Source organism: Oncorhynchus masou, chromosome 30 (assembly GCF_036934945.1).
Source record: "Oncorhynchus masou masou isolate Uvic2021 chromosome 30, UVic_Omas_1.1, whole genome shotgun sequence".
Lineage (NCBI taxonomy): Eukaryota > Metazoa > Chordata > Actinopteri > Salmoniformes > Salmonidae > Oncorhynchus > Oncorhynchus masou.
The window spans coordinates 19,266,004-19,287,464 of record NC_088241.1 but is presented as its reverse complement, the minus strand read 5'-3'; the positions used below and the strand labels follow the sequence as shown (position 1 = coordinate 19,287,464).

The window sequence follows — 21,461 nt, the reverse complement described above, 5'->3', positions numbered from 1 at the left end:
CTACGAACATAATACAGTAAGAAAATAGAAGGCCATACATGTATTGTCAAAGTGAAATGATTGACATTAAAGAAAATATGCCTGATTTATATGAAAGGTCAAAACGGAACATTATTTAACTTCTCTATAGCTACATTACTACAGATCCTTGATTCAAAAACATACAAACAGAAACAGATTGGGGTCAATTCAAATTGAAGTCAGCTAATGAAGGTTTTCCATTGTAAATTTTAAATTAAAATCACTTCCTGAATTGAGTGAATTCGAATTGACCACAACAGACAGATGCAGGGGTCCTTAAATTAGAAGAATAAAACTCAATGTAATTCTCAAGTGGAGATGCAATAATATGAGTTCAGTATGTGAGAATACCTCTTAAGAGAGTGTCCCTGCATTTTAATCTGACCATAGTAAGGCTCTACTCTCTCAGACCCAACGGTTCTGCATGCTACATGATTCAGCATTCCAATTAGCCAAAGGCGCATTATTTGGGACAGTTAACACGCAATTACCCCCCCCAGTTTGTCTCTTCCAAAACCTGTGAAAAGAGAACACCGCCATGAATGAAAATAAATGACTGAGTCAAATAATGATTTAACAATGCGTCTTTGTTGTATTTATATTGAATGAAAAGGTCCTTACCCATCAGTCTGGTGACTTCCATTAACCCAGAGCCATTGGTTGACATTAGCTATGTCAGTCAAACCGATCCAGTATCCATGATGAATATCAAAGTAGTATTGAGTGTGGTTATGAATGAATTCCTGAATGTGAAATGAATGAAACCACAAGTAAAAACATTTTTATATGGTAATCCACAGTTTCAGGAGAGAGTGTCTAAACGTTACGAATAAATGTGTCTAATCAGGTCCAAATGAGTGAGAATAACAAAAGGCATAACAGGTAGCAGCAGTATAATGACCAATGTGCTTTTGTTTTTCAGTAACAACTGGTTTACCTTGAGCTCATATCTACATATCACACATTATAATATAGTTCCCATTTCACTTTTTTGGAGATCCACTTTAAATGTGAAATGAATCTGTCCCTCAAAACTCTAGTCTGTAGCATTGTCCCACCTGTTCCGTTTGACTTCCTATGACAAGCAGATCAGAATGATTTTCTTTGCAATTCTCTCTGCTTTGTTGCCAGGTCTTCCAGGGACTGGAATGGTATAAAATCTGGTAACAACTAGATTGGAACAACATCCAACCTCTTTGACAAGGGTTACACTTTCTCTCTGCAACAATGAAGAATTACAGGTAATAATTATTAGTTGGTAATTATTAGGTAATTGTACTACATGCGTGTTATCAATATTACAGAGTAAGATAGAAAGTGTAAAGTTTGTCTTTAGTGTACACTAAGGGTGTCAAACTCATTCCGTGCAGGGCCGAGTGTCTTCAGGTTTTAGTTTTGTCCTTCTATTAAGACCGAGACAACCAGGTGAGGGGAGTTCCTTACTAATTAGTGACCTTAAATCATCAATCAAGTACAAGGGTGGAGCGAAAACCCGCAGACACTTGGCGTTTGACACTTGGCGTTTGACACTTGGCGTTTGACACTTGGCGTTTGACACGTGGGAGTTTGACACGTGGTGTACACTATGATGAAAACAAGGCCAACAGGAAGGGGGCTTACCTCCTACGTCATCCTTTGGTGAACAATATTGATTGACTGGAAAAATTTCAAACTGATATATGTACTTAAGATTCCAGTTCAGTCTATCCCTCTCTCTTGACAATGCTTCTTTCTCAGCCGCTAAACGTTGGTTTGCAGTGCTTACTTTGCTATAATCACACCGCAAAATGTGATTGGCTGTACTCAGATTGCTGTTGAGGTTTGTAAGGTCCTGATTGGCCGCCAGTAGGAATGCACGCACATCTGTTAGTTGCTCCAGTTCCCTCACCAACTTTGTGTTGTGCTCTGACAGGGCAGTGCTGACTACGGAGAGAAAAGGACATGTTTACTCTATGGTGTCATCCTGCACCACTCCACAATCCATATTATGTTATGATCCACATACTCACAGTACACATAGAGGCCTATAATGGCTGAAACCAAGAGGACACAAAGAACACCCAAACACACTGCCACTCCTCGAAAGGGTTGAGAGTGGAGAGCAGGCCTCTCATCCACTAGGAATAGCAAAAATAAGATTCATGTTATTATAGCCAAATTGTTAGCATAAGTGTATACATTTAATGGTAAGCGTTATTCCATAATTTGTTGAAATCTAATAATTGAACAGTAAATGGTGGATAATTTGAGGAAATATATCTACATTTTGCTTTTTACTATTTCTTATTTTATTCAAGCGGATAAGGTACTCGCATAGGCAGTGACATAATTCCTCTATGCCAAATTGCCGTTCAGACGATGTTAAAGCAAAACATTTTTTAATTGTTGGAGACAACCCGGATATCTAGAGAGACTAATTGCACAATAACGCAGATCTTCCGCAGTTCGGTATCTCTCAAATGTACCTGCTGTGGCAGGATTCCGTTGAGTAACTGCACTTCCCTTAACTTCAGCATATACTGTTTCTTCCTCTTTTTTCTCTGTGGGGAAGTGAAAGGGGACACATACATATTCAATAATATTAACCCATTTGTTCCTACATTTTCCCAGACATGCCCCATACCCTAATCCTAACACCCACATGCCAATACCCTAATATTGAAACAATCAAGTACTGATACATCCATATCCTACCCTTAAATGTTCATATTTGTTACTCATAGACCCCAGTTTCTTTGTCAAAACTCCTCATCCCTGTTGCTTTCCTATTCTTCAAAGTAGCCACCCTTTGCCTTGATGACAGCTTTGCACACTCTTGGCATTCTCTCAACCAGCTTCATGAGGTCACCTGGTCACCTGGGCCCAGATTCACAAAATCGTCTTAAGAAAAAATGTATTATTAACTTAAAGAAAGTTAAGCAAAGTTGCTATTCCTCAAAAAGGTTATTGGAAAGGGAATTGCACTATTTCTTATGTTTCTCCTTAAGCAAAAAGTTTACAAGAAATTAGATTCTTGAAAATAAAGGGCGGTGAGAGAATAAGCAATTGAACATGTTTAATCCAGTCAAACGTCAAAGTAAAGTTTCAGTATAGATTATTTTAAACCAAAGTACATATTTTAGAACAGTAATCTCAGTAGGAAATATGCTAACATGATTGCCATTGCTAGCTAGATAGCAAGCTAAATTGGTTGCCTAGCACCAGACATCAGACCAAACATAAGAAGATTCGTAAGAAGATATATGAGGAGTTTGAAAATCATTAAAGGGAAATGGAAACACTATGATTAAGAATGCCATCTAACTGTAATTGTAAATCACCATATTGGCATTGTTGCGTCACTGGCAGGAGAGAGCATTTTGGAATTCCCCAAAATGTCTGAATTTACAGAGTAGCTCCAAGTCTGAGAATGAGTTTATTACAGAGAATGACATAATTGTTAGTTAGGGAGCCAATAAACCTACTGAAGCTGTTCATGTTTGAGCCGATCGTTGCCCCAGATCAAAGAGTTTCTTCTCGTAGTAGTAACAACACAGATATGCCGCCTGAAACACCTCAGCTCGAGGGCAAACACAAACTGGTGTGAGTGGGGATGCTGCCAGGTAATGGCTAGAGTAGGAGTGTGTTGTAGAGAGATGGTAGCGATACAGCACAATATCCCAGAGGATGGTGGCTGTATTATGCAGTCAGAAGTTCCTGTCAGTCTGTCTGGATGGCAATGTATTTATTGAACATGTTACTAATCCATATGAAGGACTTCCTGGCAGAAGAGGTTACTCGACCAGTCAGCAGCTGATATGCCAGTTAAATAATTGGTCAAATTTAGCTTGATTATACATTGCTTAAGGTTAATATCAGTAGTGGGTAGGTGTTCAGTATTTTATAATGATGTTTATCATCAGCTCTGTTTGCCAAGTTGGGATCCCATTTACCTTTAGATTAGACGACAGGAGTTCAAATCGCAGACAACATTCATGAAATCTCATTCTAACCAATAATGGGGCGTGCTCATTGTAAATACATTGTGATTTAGTTTCGGTATCAGACTAACATTTCTCATAATTTTGTTTGCAGAGCATACAGGTTGGCTTATCTCCAGTTCACCCTATCGGCACAAGGGAGAATTGGACGAGGTGTATGGCGTCTCATCCCTGTGCGTGCCATTTCCTCCAAAACACCATGCCCGAACCGGACACGCACATGCACAAATTGATTTGGACCCACACACCAAACGCAATCACAACACGCAGGTTGAAATATCTAAACAAACTCTGAACCAATTATGTTAATTTGGGGGCTGGTTGAAAAGCATTAAACATTTATGGCAATTTAGCTAGCTAGCTAGCTTGCAGTTGCTAGTTGTGTTGTGACAAGGTAGGGGTGGTATACAGAAGATAGCCCAATTTGGTAAAGGACCAAAAGTCCATATTATGGCAAGAATAGCTCAAATATGCAAAGAGAAACGACAGTCCATCAAGAGCCAGAGTTCATTAGCATTACCAGCCTCAGAAATCAGCATTTAACTGCACCTCAGATTGCAGCCCAAATAAAATGCTTCACAGAGTTCAAGTAACAGACACATCTCAACATCAACTGTTCAGAGGAGAATGCGTGAATCAGGCCTTCATGGTCGAATTGCTGCAAAGAAACCACTTCTAAAGCACATCAATAAGAAGAAGAGACTTGCTTGGGCCAAAAAAAAATTAGTAATGGACATTAGACTGGTGGAAATCGGTCTTTTGGTCAGATTAGTCCAAATTTTTGATTTTTGGTTCCAACCGCCGAAACTTTGTGAGAGACAGAGTAGGTGAACAGATTATCTCCGCATGTGTTGTTCCCATCGTGAAGTATGGAGGAGATGTGATGGTGTGGGGGTGCTTTGCTGGTGACACTGTCTGTGACTTATTTAGAATTCAAGGCACAATAAACCAGCATGGCTATCACAGCATTCTGTAGCGATACGCCATCCCATATGGTTTGCGCTTAGTGGGACAATAATACATTTTTCAATAGGACAATGACCCAAAACACACCTCCAGGCTGTGTAAGGACTATTTCACCAAGGAGAGTGAAGGAGTGCTGCATCAGATGACTTGGCCTCCACAATCACCCGACCTCAACCCAATTGCGATGGTTTGGGGACCTCAGAGTGAAGGAAAAGCAGCCAACAAGTGCTCAGTATATGTGGGAATTCCTTCTATACTGTTGGAAAAGCATTCCTCATGAATCTGGTTAAGAGAATGACAAGAGTGTGCAAAGTTGTCATCAAGGCAAAGGGTGGCTACTTTGAAAAATATTAGGTATAAAATATATTTTGATTTGTTTAACACTTTTTTGGTTACTATGTGATTCCATATGTGTTATTTCATAGTTTTGATGTCTTCACTATTATGCTGCAATGTAGAAAATAGTAAAAAATAGAAAAATTGAATGAGTATGTGTGTCCAAACTTTTGACCGGTACTGTATTTTATAAATTAGAGACACTGTGTATGTGGATTAATTAATTTACCTCAAGCATCATGGATTGAATGTATTGAAAATTAAGGCACATGTGCTACATGACCAAAAGTGTGTGGACACATCTCATTCCAAAGTCATGGGTATTAATATGGAGTTGCTCCCACTTTTGCTGTAATAACAGTCTCCACTCTTCTGGGAAGGTTTTAAACTAGATGTTGGAACATTGCTGCAGGAACTTCCATTAGAGCTTCCATCCAAGAGCATTAGTGAGGTTGGGCACTGATGTTGGGCGATTAGGCCTGGCTCTCAGTCGGCGTCCCAGTTCATTCCAAAGGTGTTCGATGAGTTGAGGTCAGGGCTCTATGCAGGCCAGTCAAGTTCTTCCACACCGATCTCGACAAACCATTTCTGTATGGACCTTGCTTTGTGCATGGGGGCATTGTCATGCTAAATCAGGAAAGGACCTTCCCTAAAAGGTTGCCACAAAGTTGAAAGAACAGAATCGTCTAAAATGTCATTGTATGCCATAGTGTTAAGATTTCCCTTCACTGGAACTAAGGTGCCTAATCCGAACCATGAAAAATGACCCCAGACCATTATTCCTCCTCCACCAAACTTTACAGTTGGCACTATGCATTGGGGCAGGTAGCGTCCTCCTGGCATCCGCCAAACCCAAAATCGTCCATCGGACCGCCAGATGGGGAAGCGTGATTCATCACTCCAGAGAACGAGTTTCCACTGCTCAAGAGTCCAATAGCAGTGAGCATTACACCACTGCAGCCTACGCGTGGCATTGCACATGGTGATCTTAGGCTTGTGTGCGGCTTCTCTGCCATGGAAACCCATTTCATGAAGCTCCCGACTAACAGTTCTTGTGCTGATGTTGCTTCCAGAGGCAATTTGGAACTCGGTAGTGAGTGTTGCAACCGAGAACAGGCAATATTTACACGGTATGCTCTTCATTACTAGGTGGTTCCGTTCTGTGAGCTTGTGTGGCCTACCACTTTGCGGCTGAGCTGTTGTTGCTCCTCATTGTTTCCACTTCACAATAACAGGACTTAATTGACCGGGGCAGCTCTAGCAGGACAGAAATTTGACAAACTGACTTGTTGGTAAGGTGGCATCCTATGACGGTACCACATTGAAAGTCACTGAGCTCTTCAGTAAGTACATTCTACTGCCAATGTTTGTTTATGGAGATTGCATAACTGTGTGCTCAATTTTATACACCTGTCAGCAACGGGTGTGGCTGAAATAGCCGAATCCACTAACACTAAAGTGTCCACATACTTTGGTATATATAGTGTTTGTAAACTAGACCGTTTAAAAAATATATTTATAGGGAAAATATTTTTTATTTCAACAACATATTTGCTTTTATTTCAACAACATATTTGCTGTTGAGTGCAGACCTCTGGTGCCAAGTTTGTCTGTAAAAGTACATCTTGGAGAAATATGCTTGTGGTCTTCTGACCATTTTTGAGAAATCAAATGAAACTTCTCTAAATGATATGATAATGTATAATATTTGAAACATTGATTATAAATACAACTTTAACTTCTCTAGAGCCTGTAAAGTACAACAAATATATTCTTGCTATTGTGACCCATGAGATGAAATGGGTTAAGAATGTCATTTGTACTTGATTAAAACATCATGGCAGAGTAGAAAAACACGAACATGATTCAGCATACTGTAGCAGCCATATCTGACTCGCTTGATTTATGCACCCTTTTCTTGGTATATTCACAAACAACTGTGATTGTTATAGTCTTCAGTCTGGAATTTACATTTTTTGAAACTGAACTAAATTAAATAAAAATGAGTGACATTGATGAAGAGATGAGAAAGAAAGGCCAAGACTCACCTTCCAGCAAAGAAATTATGGGATTCTTGAAAACCACTGTAGAATAATGCAGCTCTTCTGACATCCTTTAGTTGTCGACAGTGTGTTTCTTAGAGATACAAGTACAGAGAAACCTTACCCAGTATTGATCTATACGAGTGGTGATGGCTCCAATTAGGACCTGTATTAGTACTTCTGCTTAGACTCTGGTTTGCATTACTCATATCAGACAACAAGTTCACCTGACTGAGAAGAGGAAGTCATGTTGACGTACCATTGTCAATACACCTGTACTCAATATGAAAAACTGTATGGAAACAATAGGCAGACAACTGTGCATGGAAAACAGAAATAGTTTTGTACATCTCATTCTCACTTGTTTTAGCATGAGGACACCTCTGAAGACATGCAATACCTTCCTGTCAGTGGTTGCTTGAGAAGTTTGAGAAGATGGCCAATTCACATTGTGGTTGACTGGCTTACAAGTTAAAGGGAATACCCTGGCTTGCTAAGACTTCAGAACATGTCGTAATGTGTTTCTCATTTGTCTGTAATTCATTTCCCATATGTCTGCAATAGATCTTCAGGACACTATTAAGCCAGAGGGGTTGGGTTAAATGCGGAAGACACATTTCAGTTGTTGGCATTCAGATGCACAATTGATTAAGTACCCCCCTTTCCCAACCATAAGATCAAGTTTGAATGGAAGTGGACTTGATACTGTGTGGATGTGGGGCTGCTGCAATGTTGAAATACTGTCACCAGAGGGTAGTAGTGAGGTCAAAATGGACATCACTATTTTTTTTGTCAAAAAACTATCCAATTAGATTGATTTAGCCTATAGTTTCTAAACATGTGTGACAATCAGAGTTGTCTTAGTCCAACTACAGTGCCGTATTAGAGTATTGTATTCGTGCTATAACATTTAGCCTTACATATTACATTCAGTAGTCTAACAATTACACACAATATGTTTTTTTTTATCAGAAAAAGAAATGGTCTAAAGAAATACATCATTTCATAAATTACAACTGAATATGTACTTGTAGAGAGATAACAGAAATCATTCAATCAAAATGTGAATTTCTCCCAGTGAATAAGAAAAAGACATTCCCAGCAGAGCTAGAGTTAACCCCCAAATGACATCACCGCTCACTCCCACCTCCCTCTCTTCCCTCCTCTCCATCCCTCCTCTCCTTTCTTCCCCTCTGCCCTCCCCCTGCATTAATTCCAGTATGAAAGGAGAGTGTCTCACCAGCGGTCACACTCCAGGAGGCAAGCAGCTTCACAGCACATTCTGACCATCACACACAGGCTTGGAGAGAGAGGGAGAGAGCGAGAGAGACCGAATCAGCACCTAACACACATTGCCAGAACCTGCTCGCTCCAGGGTGAGGAATTCTTTACTTAAAAAGATTGAATTTCTCAAACCAGCATTACTATCTGTCCTCTCTCTCTGACATGGAGCTCCACCGCCTCCGACACCACCACATCCACCGGACTGACGACAAGCTCCAGATGCTGAACCTCAACCAACGCCTGGAGACCTACCTGGGCCAAGTGAGGCTGCTGGAGAAGGAGAACAAGCTACTATGCCAGGAGATCCAGGCCCTGAGGGGCAGCGGCCAGGGGGGGCAGATGGGCCTGGAGGACAAGCTGAGCCTGGCTAGGCAAGAGGTAGAGGAAGTCTGGAGGGAGAAGGATCGGGTGGAGCTGGAGCTAGGGAGCCTGGGTGAAGAGCTCCACGTCCTGGGGCTGCAGAGACAGTGGGAGGCGGACGCCCATGGGGAGGTGAAGAAGAAGCTGGCAGACAGCAGGAAGCAGATGGAGGAGGAGAGGAGGGCTCAGATCTGGTTAGGAGAGAAGGTGAGCCAGCTAGAGAAACAAATCCAGTTCCAGATAAAAACCCACCAGGAAGATGTTGCCGGCTTCCAGGCTACACTAATCCATGTCAGACCTGCACTGCCACCCCCTCAACCCCAAACGTGCACCCAGCTGCCCAGCCTCCAGGAGCTGGGTGAGGAGTACTCCCAGATGGCTGTCAGGGCGTGGCATGAGGCGGCCATGGTGTTTCAGGGCCAGGTAGACAGCCTGGACGAGTCTCTAAACCAGGCCAGAACCCAGTTGGCCCAGGTGGTCCAGGAGAAGAATGAGAGCCAGCTGAAACTTCAGGCCCTGGAGAATGAGCTGCAATCAGCCCAGGATAGAAGGCAGTGTCTGGAGAGAAGTGTGGTCAAACAGAGAGACATGCAGAGGCAAGAGATACAAAACCTGCAGGTAAGAACAGTTAAAGTAGCCGACCCTGGTCTTTGGTGTGGGCGTATTTATGGGTGTGGGTTTATTCATGTCAATATCTCATAGGTAACTTTGTTGCCAATTCAATCATAAAACAGTGTCAATTAGATTATTTAAAACTCCTGTTCACCTGAACCTGAACTGAGCCATATAAGTGAGATTCCTAACCATACTATTAAATTCCATATCGAGTTATGCTTTAATAATCATGCATTGTTTAAAACATCTTGAGTGTGTTGTCTGAATGTGACTGCTGTCTGGGATTTAGGACCTTCAAATGATTTCAGTCCAAAGACAAATGACAATGTGCTTCGTTGTGTATCTTGCCAGTTAATCGAGACAGCTAAAGCTGCTTCCAGTTGAGCAAACCAGGGCAAAACAAAGTGTTTCAAATGTCAGTCATAGCAGAACGTTTTTCAAATGGACATGGACCAAAATAAAAACAGGAACAATATGGTAATTTTATGAAAACGAGGTGTTTTTGTCCAAATGGGTCTGATGATATCAATGACGTAGAAAATACCAACGCAGTATTTCTGAGAAGGCTTATATTGTGCTCCCTTTCATTTGAAATGCCAATGAAATGTTTGGACAGAAACAGCATGTTGGACTCGGCATAGGCTGGGGCTCTGGAAATTAGTTCCAGGTCATTATTTGTCCAAAACTCCACACTGGGGCCCAACCATTAGATGCAGGGAACACAACATTGAACATTCTATGTTCTATGCTGGTTATAAGCTCTTGCCATAAGACCAGGAACCATAATTCGGTGCCTTCAATACCTGTTCATGTGCTATGGTTGGATAACATCAATGCCATTTCCAATCAATTCTCTTCCCTTTTCCTGTTCCACAGGCCCATCTGGACGTGTTGGAGATGGAGAAGGGGTCGCTGGGAAATCAGATTGACACTCTCCTGACAGAAAGTAGGGGTCTGCTGCAGCTGAAGATGTCTCTGGGCATGGAGGTGGCCACATACAGGTACGGTACATGTCACAGTACATATATCAGAAGCTACAGTACCTCTTTCATCATATCTTTAGCATGAAACTATAGACATTTGGGGCCAAATGCTAAAGGGTAACTAGTAAATCATGCATTGATGTCAATTGGAGCTTTGCTTGAAAAACATTACTTGTAGACAATGATCTCAAGTTGGACTTCAGTCTTAACTAACTTGTTTATCTTCACAACCACTGATCGGATAGACCATGACAGATGAAAGTATGTTGATGGCCATCCATCCAGCTATTTTACTTATCAACGAGAGAGACGTGGGAATGTTCAAATAAAAGTGTCACCTCAAGTTGGTTTGAACATGCTCTGATGAAGGCGGGAATGGCTGAAAAAGTGACACTAAGCATGTTTGATGTCTGCAAAAAGAATATGAATATGAAAATTGAGGCAAATGTCGCAATCATCCCATCTTCACTACTATCTTCCTCTTCTTTTCCAATAGTTCTTTTCCAAACATGTTCTTTTTCTTTTGACTTTTCTACCGATTTGTGAGAAAGCCGTCATTATTAGCCCCCATGTCCATGCTGATTTAGATGTCTAGTTTATCACATTCAAGGCTTTTCAACTGGAAGTTCAGACTGAGCCCCATCACCCCTCCCCCTGTGAGAATGTGGAACAATATGTAGATGCCCAAGGCCTGTTGTCCAATAGGGCTCAGCCGTCTGGCCCAAAAGGTCATCCCCTTGAAAAGGCCAGTCTCAGCTGTCTTGAGCAGGGTAACTTTATATGGGCCTCTATAGTGGCGCCTTTCTCTTTCCCTTGGTCTCTTCCCCCTCCATAGTGACCCCAAGGTATCAGCAGGGGATGACCAACATATGAGCTATGGGAGTCTAGAGGAACAGGATTAAGAGGCAGGGGGAGAAGCAGACAGCAAGTCTCAAAAGTGATTTCGTAAATGCATCAAATTCATATTATCAGCACCTATACAGTAGATCCCAATGCGCAACAGAACACATTGAGCAACACTTGGAATGTGATTCTGGGATCATATTGGGATATACATGTGCACCAGTTTCTAAGTATTTCTAAGTATTGTTTCATTAGAGATGCTGGTTTGAATGTGTGTTGGAATGGGCATGGTCCACATCTGTGAATACAAATGGTATTAGTTCTGCTTGGGCTCATCAGAATGTCAGGGCGTGCATGCCTGTATTTTAGGCTGTGAGTATGTGAGAGGGGGAATTGATGGCAGTGGTATGCACAGCAGATGGCTCGTCAAATGACAATGTCGTCCCCACATTTCCATAACAACAGATCTCATGTTGGCCACAAAAGCCCTCCCACTTCACTCCTCTCACCCCACCCTATGACACATCATTTCAGAATACCCCCTAGTGTGGCCAAAGTACAAATTATTTTGGTTATTCGTCACATTAGTATTCAAGCTGCTTCTAACCAGGACATAATATTTTCTAGATAGTGTTGCAAAAAAAAAATGTTACATCACTTTCCCTTTATGAATCCTTCTCTCGTTTGTCTGTGTCTGCTCTTTTCCTTCAGCGCTTTACTGGACAATGAAAGTCTGCAGGGGGATTTCTCTTCAACAAATCAGCTAAGGAGTATCTACATCTCTGGTAAATGATCACTTCATACAGGAATCTGCCAGTTAGATCCGTGACTGTGTTGTAGTACAACATGATATTGATAGGTGTCAAAGCCAACACCTCCATGACATGTACTCCTGTTACTGTATAATTGTACTGTAAACCAAAATGAATCTTCCTCATACTTAAGGTGGGCGAGCCCTGACTCTGTACTGTACAGTGTATATATTCACATTAGACCAAAACGAGTGGGGGATGGTGTGGGTTGGTTAGGGGGCTGAGCTAGACGCTTTGTGCTCTGTAACGCAAGCTACCTAGAGTCCCCAAAGGTCATTGAGCCATATGGCTTTGCTTTCTGGTAATTCAGACTGGAGGGGAAGGAAGTCATGATCAATATCTCTCCATTACTGTCTAACCTCTGTTCAGGAGAACATGTCTCCTAATATTGCCTTTGGGATGGTGTTTCGAGATCTCTGTCTACCTAAGATAAAACTGAAGACAGTTTGGAATAGACAGAGAGATTGCTTTTTGTCTTACAATCAAAGCATTGGTGAATGTTTCCTTCTTGTTAAGATTATTGTCAGTGTCATTTCAACCTTATTGATGTCTATCTACAATAGTCCCTGGTCTGTGGCCTACCCAGTACCATTATGTATGGTGCACCTATTAATCTTCCTATGTCATTCACAGATGGAGTGCCCAGCTCCCGAGGGGTTAAGCAAAGCTTCCAAACACAGCTGGCAACCAGTCACATGGTCAGGCCCATCTCTACCATCCATAGAGCAAGCCCACGATCCAATGTGACAATGATGTCCGCATCACCAATCTGGACTCGAAATCGGGTAACCCTGAATGAAACACCTGAGAGTTGTCGAAAGACAGAAGAGCAAATCGACTTTGGCGTAGGGTCCAACCACCAGGTAAGTTGTTCAACGCCTTACCCCAAAGTACCACAGGACGGAATTTCAGCCGACCCCTTCAGACCCCAAGATGTCCATAAAGAAGTCAACTATACTGAGCCTCTCTCACCTCCCACTGAGGAGGCAGGAGTTGATGTTGTATCTTTGCTTGGATCTGACCACAAGGAACAATCCATGTGGGATATGGAAAAGGAGGAAGAGGATCAGAACATAGTCAGAACCTGGTTTGCTGAAGAGAAACCCGTTCTGGAATCTGCCATGAGTCACCGGGTCGAGACCAGCTTCAGTATGCCAACTGTGTTCAGCACTGATGCTCAAGAGCTCTACAGCCCTTCAGTGAGCTATGAGAGAGCAAGTTCGGTGACAGGGGCACATTCTGCTTTCTCGGCGAATGATGATAATGATGTACCTTTTGAAATGTCTTTTGAAAAAGAGGAACCTCTACTAGATATGCCTTACGGTCCCATGAATGCATCAGAGGAAAGAGATCTTGAAACAGCAAAGAAAGATGCTGAATGGGCGGGAAACGAAGGCTTGGAATCTGAAACTGCATCAGTGCTAGAGCAAGCATTTGAGACCTTCACAAGCAGTCAAGCTTTTGAGTATGGGGCGGGGAAAAGTTACAGCAAGCCAATAGAGCTCAACCAAGAGGACAATACGTCATATGAATCCACTCAAGCCTCCCACGGTTCAGAAGAGGCATTTCGCCATGTTAAAAGACTGGAGGAAGATGTTATTCATCTCCCAAAAGAGGATGACAATTATATGTCTAACAAACATGAGGAGCAATTGGAAGATGAATTGCACCCCTATGGGTATGGTAAGGATAATCGTGAAAGATTGCGAGGATTCATTAAGGAAAATGATATGACAGAAATAATCGATAAGTTCAACCAAGAGGAGATGATCTCATATGAATCTGCTCAAGCTTCTCACTGGTCAGAAGAGGTATTTCACCATGTTGAAAGAGTGGAGGAAGGTGACATAAATTTCACAAAAGTGGATGATGAAAATGATATGTCTAACAAACGTGAGGAACAACATGCACTGAACCCCAATGGGGATGTAAAGGATGAATGGGATAGAGTGGGAGGGTACAATGAAGAGAATGGAATTGGAGAAAGAATGGATGATTGGAAAGAAGCAAAGTATCATGTGAAAGAGGAAGAGATGTGGAATAACAGAGAAACCCAACCCAATCGGTCTGATCAAGGGTATATACCTTCAAATGAAGAGAAACTAAATCAATTTGAGCAAGAGCAAATACCTTCAGGCAGAGAGAAACTGAATCAGTCTGAGCAAAGGTATATCAATTCAAACGGAGAGAAACTGAATCAATCTGAGCCAGAGCATATACCTTCAGGCGGAGAGAAACTGAATATATCCGACAATGACAAAGAGGATCATGATGAGGCAAACTACTGTCAAAATAATTCTGTTTCATGGAGGGCTGAGCTAGAAGGCGACAGCTATGCTCAGGACAACACACTAGCCGACACACACCCCTTGATCCGTTACAAGAGTGACGAGACGGATGTCAACACTCAGGCTTCACACATGGGCGAGAGTGACTCCAGTGATGGTGAAGAGGACAGGGAGGTTTGCCAGACAGGAACAGACACCTGGGGTGAAGGCAAGTCCAAACAGTTTGACACCATGGAGGATCTGTATGAAGAGTCAGAAGGAGATGTCATAGATCAGGACCGTAACATGGGCTCCACTCACCAAGAGGACGTGGATGCTAGCCAAACAAAGGAGCATGCTACACAGGAGAACGATGAGGAGAATGCTGTAGATCAGTTGATTCAGGAGGCAGAAGAGGAGCAATCCTATGAGGAACTTACAGAACCTGGAGAGTACTCCATGCTGTGCTCTGATGAGGACTATAATGAAGAAAGAATTGATAGATTGGTGGAGCAAGAGCTAGAGAATTTATCTATATCCAGTTACAGTGAACACTTTACTGGGCAGATGATTGAGAGCGAGTCAGTACTGAGTCTTCAAATTGAGTCTCACACTGAACTTTCCCAGACACAAGACATATTATACAGTGAGGAGGTAGAGCAGATACACTCAGAGAGACTGAATCAATCTGAGCAAGAGTATATACCCTCAGGCGGAGAGAAACTGAATCTAAATGCACAAGAACACATACCCTCAGATGGAGAGAAAATGAATCAATCTGAACAAGAGGATATAACTTCAGGAGGAGAGAAACTGAATCAATCTGAACAAGAGTATATAACTTCAGGCGGAGAGAAACAGAACGTAAATGCACAAGAACACATACCAACAGACGGAGAGAAAATGAATCAATCCGAGTCAGAGTATATAACTTCAGGTGGAGAGAAACTGAATCAATCCGAGTCAGAGTACATAACTTCAGGCGGAGAGAAACTGAATCTATATGTGCAAGAACACATACCCTCAGATGGAGAGAAACTGAATCAATCCGAGACAGAGGATATAACTTCAGGCGGAGAGACAATGGATATATGTGAGCAAGAACATATACCCTCAGATGGAGAGAAAATGTATCAATCCGAGCCAGAGCATATACCTTCAAAGAGAGAGAAACTGAATCAATCTGGACGCGAAAATATACCTTTAGGTGGAGAGAAACTGAATCAATCTGGGCGAGAAAATATACCTTTAGGTGGAGAGAAAATGAATCAATTCGAGCCAGAGGATATAACTTCAGGCGGAGAGACACTGGATATATGTGAGCAAGAACATATACCCTCAGATGGAGAGAAAATGTATCAATCCGAGCCAGAGCATATACGTTCAAACAGAGAGAAACTGAATCAATCTGGACGCGAAAATATACCTTTAGGTGGAGAGAAACTGAATCAATCTGGGCGAGAAAATATACCTTTAGGTGGAGAGAAAATGAATCAATTCGAGCCAGAGGATATAACTTCAGGCGGAGAGACACTGGATATATGTGAGCAAGAACATATACCCTCAGTTGGAGAGAAAATGTATCAATCCGAGCCAGAGCATATACGTTCAAACAGAGAGAAACTGAATCAATCTGAACAAGAGTATATAACTTCAGGCGGAGAGAAACAGAACGTAAATGCACAAGAACACATACCAACAGACGGAGAGAAAATGAATCAATCCGAGTCAGAGTATATAACTTCAGGTGGAGAGAAACTGAATCAATCCGAGTCAGAGTACATAACTTCAGGCGGAGAGAAACTGAATCTATATGTGCAAGAACACATACCCTCAGATGGAGAGAAACTGAATCAATCCGAGACAGAGGATATAACTTCAGGCGGAGAGACAATGGATATATGTGAGCAAGAACATATACCCTCAGATGGAGAGAAAATGTATCAATCCGAGCCAGAGCATATACCTTCAAAGAGAGAGAAACTGAATCAATCTGGACGCGAAAATATACCTTTAGGTGGAGAGAAACTGAATCAATCTGGGCGAGAAAATATACCTTTAGGTGGAGAGAAAATGAATCAATTCGAGCCAGAGGATATAACTTCAGGCGGAGAGACACTGGATATATGTGAGCAAGAACATATACCCTCAGATGGAGAGAAAATGTATCAATCCGAGCCAGAGCATATACCTTCAAACAGAGAGAAACTGAATCAATCTGGACGCGAAAATATACCTTTAGGTGGAGAGAAAATGAATCAATCCGAGCCAGAGGATATAACTTCAGGCGGAGAGACACTGGATATATGTGAGCAAGAACATATACCCTCAGATGGAGAGAAAATGTATCAATCCGAGCCAGAGCATATACCTTCAAACAGAGAGAAACTAAATCAATCTGAACAAGAGTATATAACTTCAGGCGGAGAGAAACAGAACGTAAATGCACAAGAACACATACCAACAAACGGAGAGAAAATGGATCAATCCGAGCCAGAGTACATAACTTCAGGCGGAGAGAAACTGAATCAATCCGAGCCAGAGTACATAACTTCAGGCGGAGAGAAACTGAATCAATCCGAGCCAGAGTACATAACTTCAGGCGGAGAGAAACTGAATCTATATGTGCAAGAACACATACCCTCAGATGGAGAGAAACTGAATCAATCTGAACAAGAGGATATAACTTCAGGAGGAGAGAAACTGAATCAATCTGAGCCAGAGTATATAATTTCAGGCGGAGAGAAACTGAATCAATCCGAGACAGAGGATATAACTTCAGGCGGAGAGACAATGGATATATGTGAGCAAGAACATATACCCTCAGATGGAGAGAAAATGTATCAATCCGAGCCAGAGCATATACCTTCAAACAGAGAGAAACTGAATCAATCTGGACGCGAAAATATACCTTTAGGTGGAGAGAAAATGAATCAATCCGAGCCAGAGGATATAACTTCAGGCGGAGAGACACTGGATATATGTGAGCAAGAACATATACCCTCAGATGGAGAGAAAATGTATCAATCCGAGCCAGAGCATATACCTTCAAACAGAGAGAAACTAAATCAATCTGAACAAGAGTATATAACTTCAGGCGGAGAGAAACAGAACATAAATGCACAAGAACACATACCAACAAACGGAGAGAAAATGGATCAATCCGAGCCAGAGTACATAACTTCAGGCGGAGAGAAACTGAATCTATATGTGCAAGAACACATACCCTCAGATGGAGAGAAACTGAATCAATCTGAACAAGAGGATATAACTTCAGGCGGAGAGAAACTGAATCAATCCGAGCCAGAGTACATAACTTCAGGCGGAGAGAAACTGAATCTATATGTGCAAGAACACATACCCTCAGATGGAGAGAAACTGAATCAATCTGAACAAGAGTATATAACTTCAGGCGGAGAGAAACAGAACGTAAATGCACAAGAACACATACCAACAAACGGAGAGAAAATGGATCAATCCGAGCCAGAGTATATACCTTCAGGCGGAGAGAAACGGAATCAATCCGAGCAAGAAAATATACCTTCAGGCAGAGAGACACTGGATATATGTGAGCAAGAACATATACCCTCAGACAGAGAGAAAATGAATCAATCCGGTCCAGAGTATATACCTTCAGGTGGAGAGAAACTGAATCAGTCTGTGCAAGAGTGTATACCTTCAGGTGCAGAGAAACTGAATCAGTTTGAGCAAGAGTGTATACCTTCAGGTGCAGAGAAACTGAATCAGTCTGAGCAAGAGTGTATACCTTCAGGTGCAGAGAAACTGAATCAGTTTGAGCAAGAGTGTATACCTTCAGGTGCAGAGAAACTGAATCAGTTTGAGCAAGAGTGTATACCTTCAGGTGCAGAGAAACTGAATCAGTCTGAGCAAGAGTGTATACCTTCAGGTGCAGAGAAACTGAATCAGTTTGAGCAAGAGTGTATACCTTCAGGTGCAGAGAAACTGAATCAGTCTGAGCAAGAGTGTATACCTTCAGGTGCAGAGAAACTGAATCAGTCTGAGCAAGAGTGTATACCTTCAGGTGCAGAGAAACTGAATCAGTCTGAGCAAGAGTGTATACCTTCAGGTGCAGAGAAACTGAATCAGTCTGAGCAAGAGTGTATACCTTCAGGTGCAGAGAAACTGAATCAGTCTGAGCAAGAGTGTATACCTTCAGGTGCAGAGAAACTGAATCAGTCTGAGCAAGAGTGTATACCTTCAGGTGCAGAGAAACTGAATCAGTCTGAGCAAGAGTGTATACCTTCAGGTGCAGAGAAACTGAATCAGTCTGAGCAAGAGTGTATTTCCTCAAAGGTTATGTATTCGGTGCACTCTAGGATTCTAATGACATCTGATCACACATCTCTTAGAGAAGGTTCAGTAGAAATATCCAAAGAAGAATATTTGGCTCAAGGTAAGGTATTCAGTGGGGGACTGGGAACTGAAGCTGTACCAGACAAAATAGAAGGACAGGATGACCAGAGCCTTTATATGTCAACTCATGCAGACTTCACTGAAATCCATTCTATCTACAGCAGTTTAAACAGCAGGCCTGAGAGTCAAACCGACATGAACAACTTGGATATAGAAGAGTCCAACAGCACAGATGATGAGTCGCCAAATGCAAGCCAGTATTTGCAACCTGTCACCAAAGCAAATCTAACTGCAGATCAGGAAGACTTGTTAGATGTGGCAGTCTCTCACTATGAGGATTGCAATACTCTTATTGAACATTCTGCAGAAGAGGTCACTAGCTATCAGGCAAGTAATGAATGTCTTCAGACAGATGAATGGGAAGTCTTAGAAAGTCCAAACAAACACCTAGAATCTGGAGATCCTTTTGCAGGTCACAAGAGAGACTCGGAGAGATCATCCAAAACTGACAGCGAAGGCCGGGACCTCCACAGCTTCCTCAGCTCTGGTGTACACAACAACTTCTGGGGTTCCAATCTGGAGACAGGAGCCCCCTATCAACCGGATGAGCCATATGACCATGTGACCGAGCTACCCAATCAGAACCTAGCCTTGGCTAACAACCTATCCTGGGTGGATTTGGAGAATCCACAGGCAACTAATTGGAACACAAAGATGGACAGTGACACACCTAAAGCTTCCACCCTTGAAGAAGAGGACAAACAGATGCCCTCACAGGTGAAGCAGCTGGTTTGTAAAGATGTGGTAGAGGGTGTGAATGTTACTTCTGAAGGTTCTGAAGGTGGAGACTCCTGGTCATCTGGGGAAGAATAGGAACAATTTCAGCATGGTTTCTATAAAGGAGTAAAGTAGAAGTAACAAGTGTTACTGAGAGTGTAAAACTATTTACATTTTACAGGCTTTGAATTTGAGCATTGATTCACATTGATCCTCACAGTGGAAAGTAAATGAAACGATAATTTCATCCAAACATGAATGTACTATGTCACAGAATGTCATGACAATTCAGTGCTGTCCGGGATCCTTGGGATGTCCCTACCCTAAACCCTAACTATAACCATAATCCTTACCTACACCATTTAAAATGTCAACTTCAATGGGGTAGGGACGTCCCAAGGATGCGAGATAGCACAGACCGTCAAATATTTATGCTGTTTTCAAAAACCAAAAAGTTGTGCTTTGGTACACACCCTGCTGGCACTAACCACCAGTGTACCTACTCCATTTCAAGACATTGAGGGCCATTTTTTGTAAGTTTTACAAATTGATGAACAAAAGTAACTTAATTAAAAACCAAAGAAAGGACATTTGAAAGTCAAAGCATTCCGAACTGGCATTAATTGATAGTTGATTTGATTGCACTGATTGATTTCCTGACTCAGCCCCTGTCCTTCAATCAGAGCAAAAGTGAGAACCAAGGTATTTCACTGCACAAGACCTGGGAGCTTGTTTATTCTAGCAGCAACTGTTATCTTAACATCTTAAGTCCATTTGATAAGGACTCCAGCTGTGCCTTCAGAAAGTATTCATACCCCTTTAACTTACTCCATTGAATAGTGTTATTTATGATTATCATTTGATATTTCAACTCACACACACTACAAGCAGCAAATCAAATCAAATTGCATTAGTCACATGCGCCGAATACAACAGGTGTAGTAGACCCTACAGTGAAATGCTTACTTACGAGCCCCTAACCGACAGTGCCTGTTTAAAAAAATACAGATAAGAATAAGAGATAAAAGTAACAAGTAATTAAAGAGGAGCAGTAAAAAATAACAATATATACATGGGCGTGCCGGTACAGAGTCAATGTGCAGGGGCACCGGTTAGTTGAGGTAGCATGTACATGTAGGTAGAGTTATTAAAGTGATTGTGCATAGATGACAACAGAGAGTGGCGGTGGGGTGGAGAGGGGGGGGTGAATAGTCTGGGTAGCCATTTGTCTAGATGTTCAGCAGTGCATGGTTTGAAATCCCAGAAGAACAGTTTGCCTTCATTTTATTAAAGCGTTTCACAACACAGTGTCACAATGTATAACTAACATACAATGAAACAACATGGTGCCATATTAGTTATGCTTTGTTCACGATTACAGCAAAAATAAACTTGTGTTGTTCTTTGGCTAGTGTTCTCTCTGTAGAAATGCACGCAAAAAAAGCATACCTGGAAAAATAAAACAAATTGACAAATATGTTTATACATTTTATTTTTTGCTTAAGAACTGTGTAGGACTTATTTCATGATGCACGTTTGATATTTACTCTACATATTTACTCTACATATTTACTCTACATTGAAATATTTACAAAAAGCTTTTGAAAAATGAAGGGAGAAAAACAGAAATATAAACAAATAAACACACCACGGTCCATGTTTTTTGTTTGTTTATTTAACGTTTATTTAACTAAACAAGTCAGTTAAGAAACTGTCAGTTATTTTACAATGACAGTCTATGATCCAGGGCGTGTCTCTTCTGATAGGGTTCTGAGAATAATTATCCAGTGTCTGTTGAAAT

At 41.7% G+C, this 21,461-nt stretch overlaps 2 protein-coding genes across 2 annotated transcripts; one reads left to right on the top strand and one right to left on the bottom strand.

Moving 5' to 3' along the window:
- Positions 1-71: 71 nt before the first annotated feature.
- Positions 72-7,771, bottom strand: LOC135522256 (C-type lectin domain family 12 member B-like). Its single transcript, XM_064948341.1, has 7 exons — positions 7,352-7,771; positions 2,487-2,561; positions 2,031-2,138; positions 1,642-1,944; positions 1,080-1,240; positions 643-764; positions 72-538 (listed from the first exon to the last, which is right to left on the bottom strand). The coding sequence occupies exons 1-7, from the start codon at positions 7,413-7,415 to the stop codon at positions 427-429; spliced, it is 945 nt and encodes a 314-aa protein (XP_064804413.1). The 5' UTR covers positions 7,416-7,771; the 3' UTR covers positions 72-426.
- Positions 6,541-21,137, top strand: LOC135522255 (tanabin-like). The gene is made up of 5 exons (XM_064948340.1): positions 6,541-6,646; positions 8,565-9,607; positions 10,481-10,605; positions 12,142-12,215; positions 12,876-21,137. The coding sequence occupies exons 2-5, from the start codon at positions 8,792-8,794 to the stop codon at positions 19,754-19,756; spliced, it is 7,896 nt and encodes a 2,631-aa protein (XP_064804412.1). The 5' UTR covers positions 6,541-6,646; positions 8,565-8,791; the 3' UTR covers positions 19,757-21,137.
- Positions 21,138-21,461: the final 324 nt, after the last annotated feature.

Excerpts from the sequence above, each read along its gene's own strand:
- LOC135522256 (XM_064948341.1), bottom strand. The coding sequence starts at position 7,415 with ATGTCAGAAGAGCTGCATTATTCTACAGTGGTTTTCAAGAATCCCATA. Across the intron at positions 2,139-2,486 it reads ACGGAATCCTGCCACAGCAG|TGGATGAGAGGCCTGCTCTC; the intron begins GTACATTTGAGA and ends TGCTATTCCTAG. Across the intron at positions 1,945-2,030 it reads TATAGGCCTCTATGTGTACT|TCAGCACTGCCCTGTCAGAG; the intron begins GTGAGTATGTGG and ends TTCTCTCCGTAG.
- LOC135522255 (XM_064948340.1), top strand. The coding sequence starts at position 8,792 with ATGGAGCTCCACCGCCTCCGACACCACCACATCCACCGGACTGACGAC. Across the intron at positions 9,608-10,480 it reads AAGAGATACAAAACCTGCAG|GCCCATCTGGACGTGTTGGA; the intron begins GTAAGAACAGTT and ends CCTGTTCCACAG. Across the intron at positions 12,216-12,875 it reads AAGGAGTATCTACATCTCTG|ATGGAGTGCCCAGCTCCCGA; the intron begins GTAAATGATCAC and ends TGTCATTCACAG.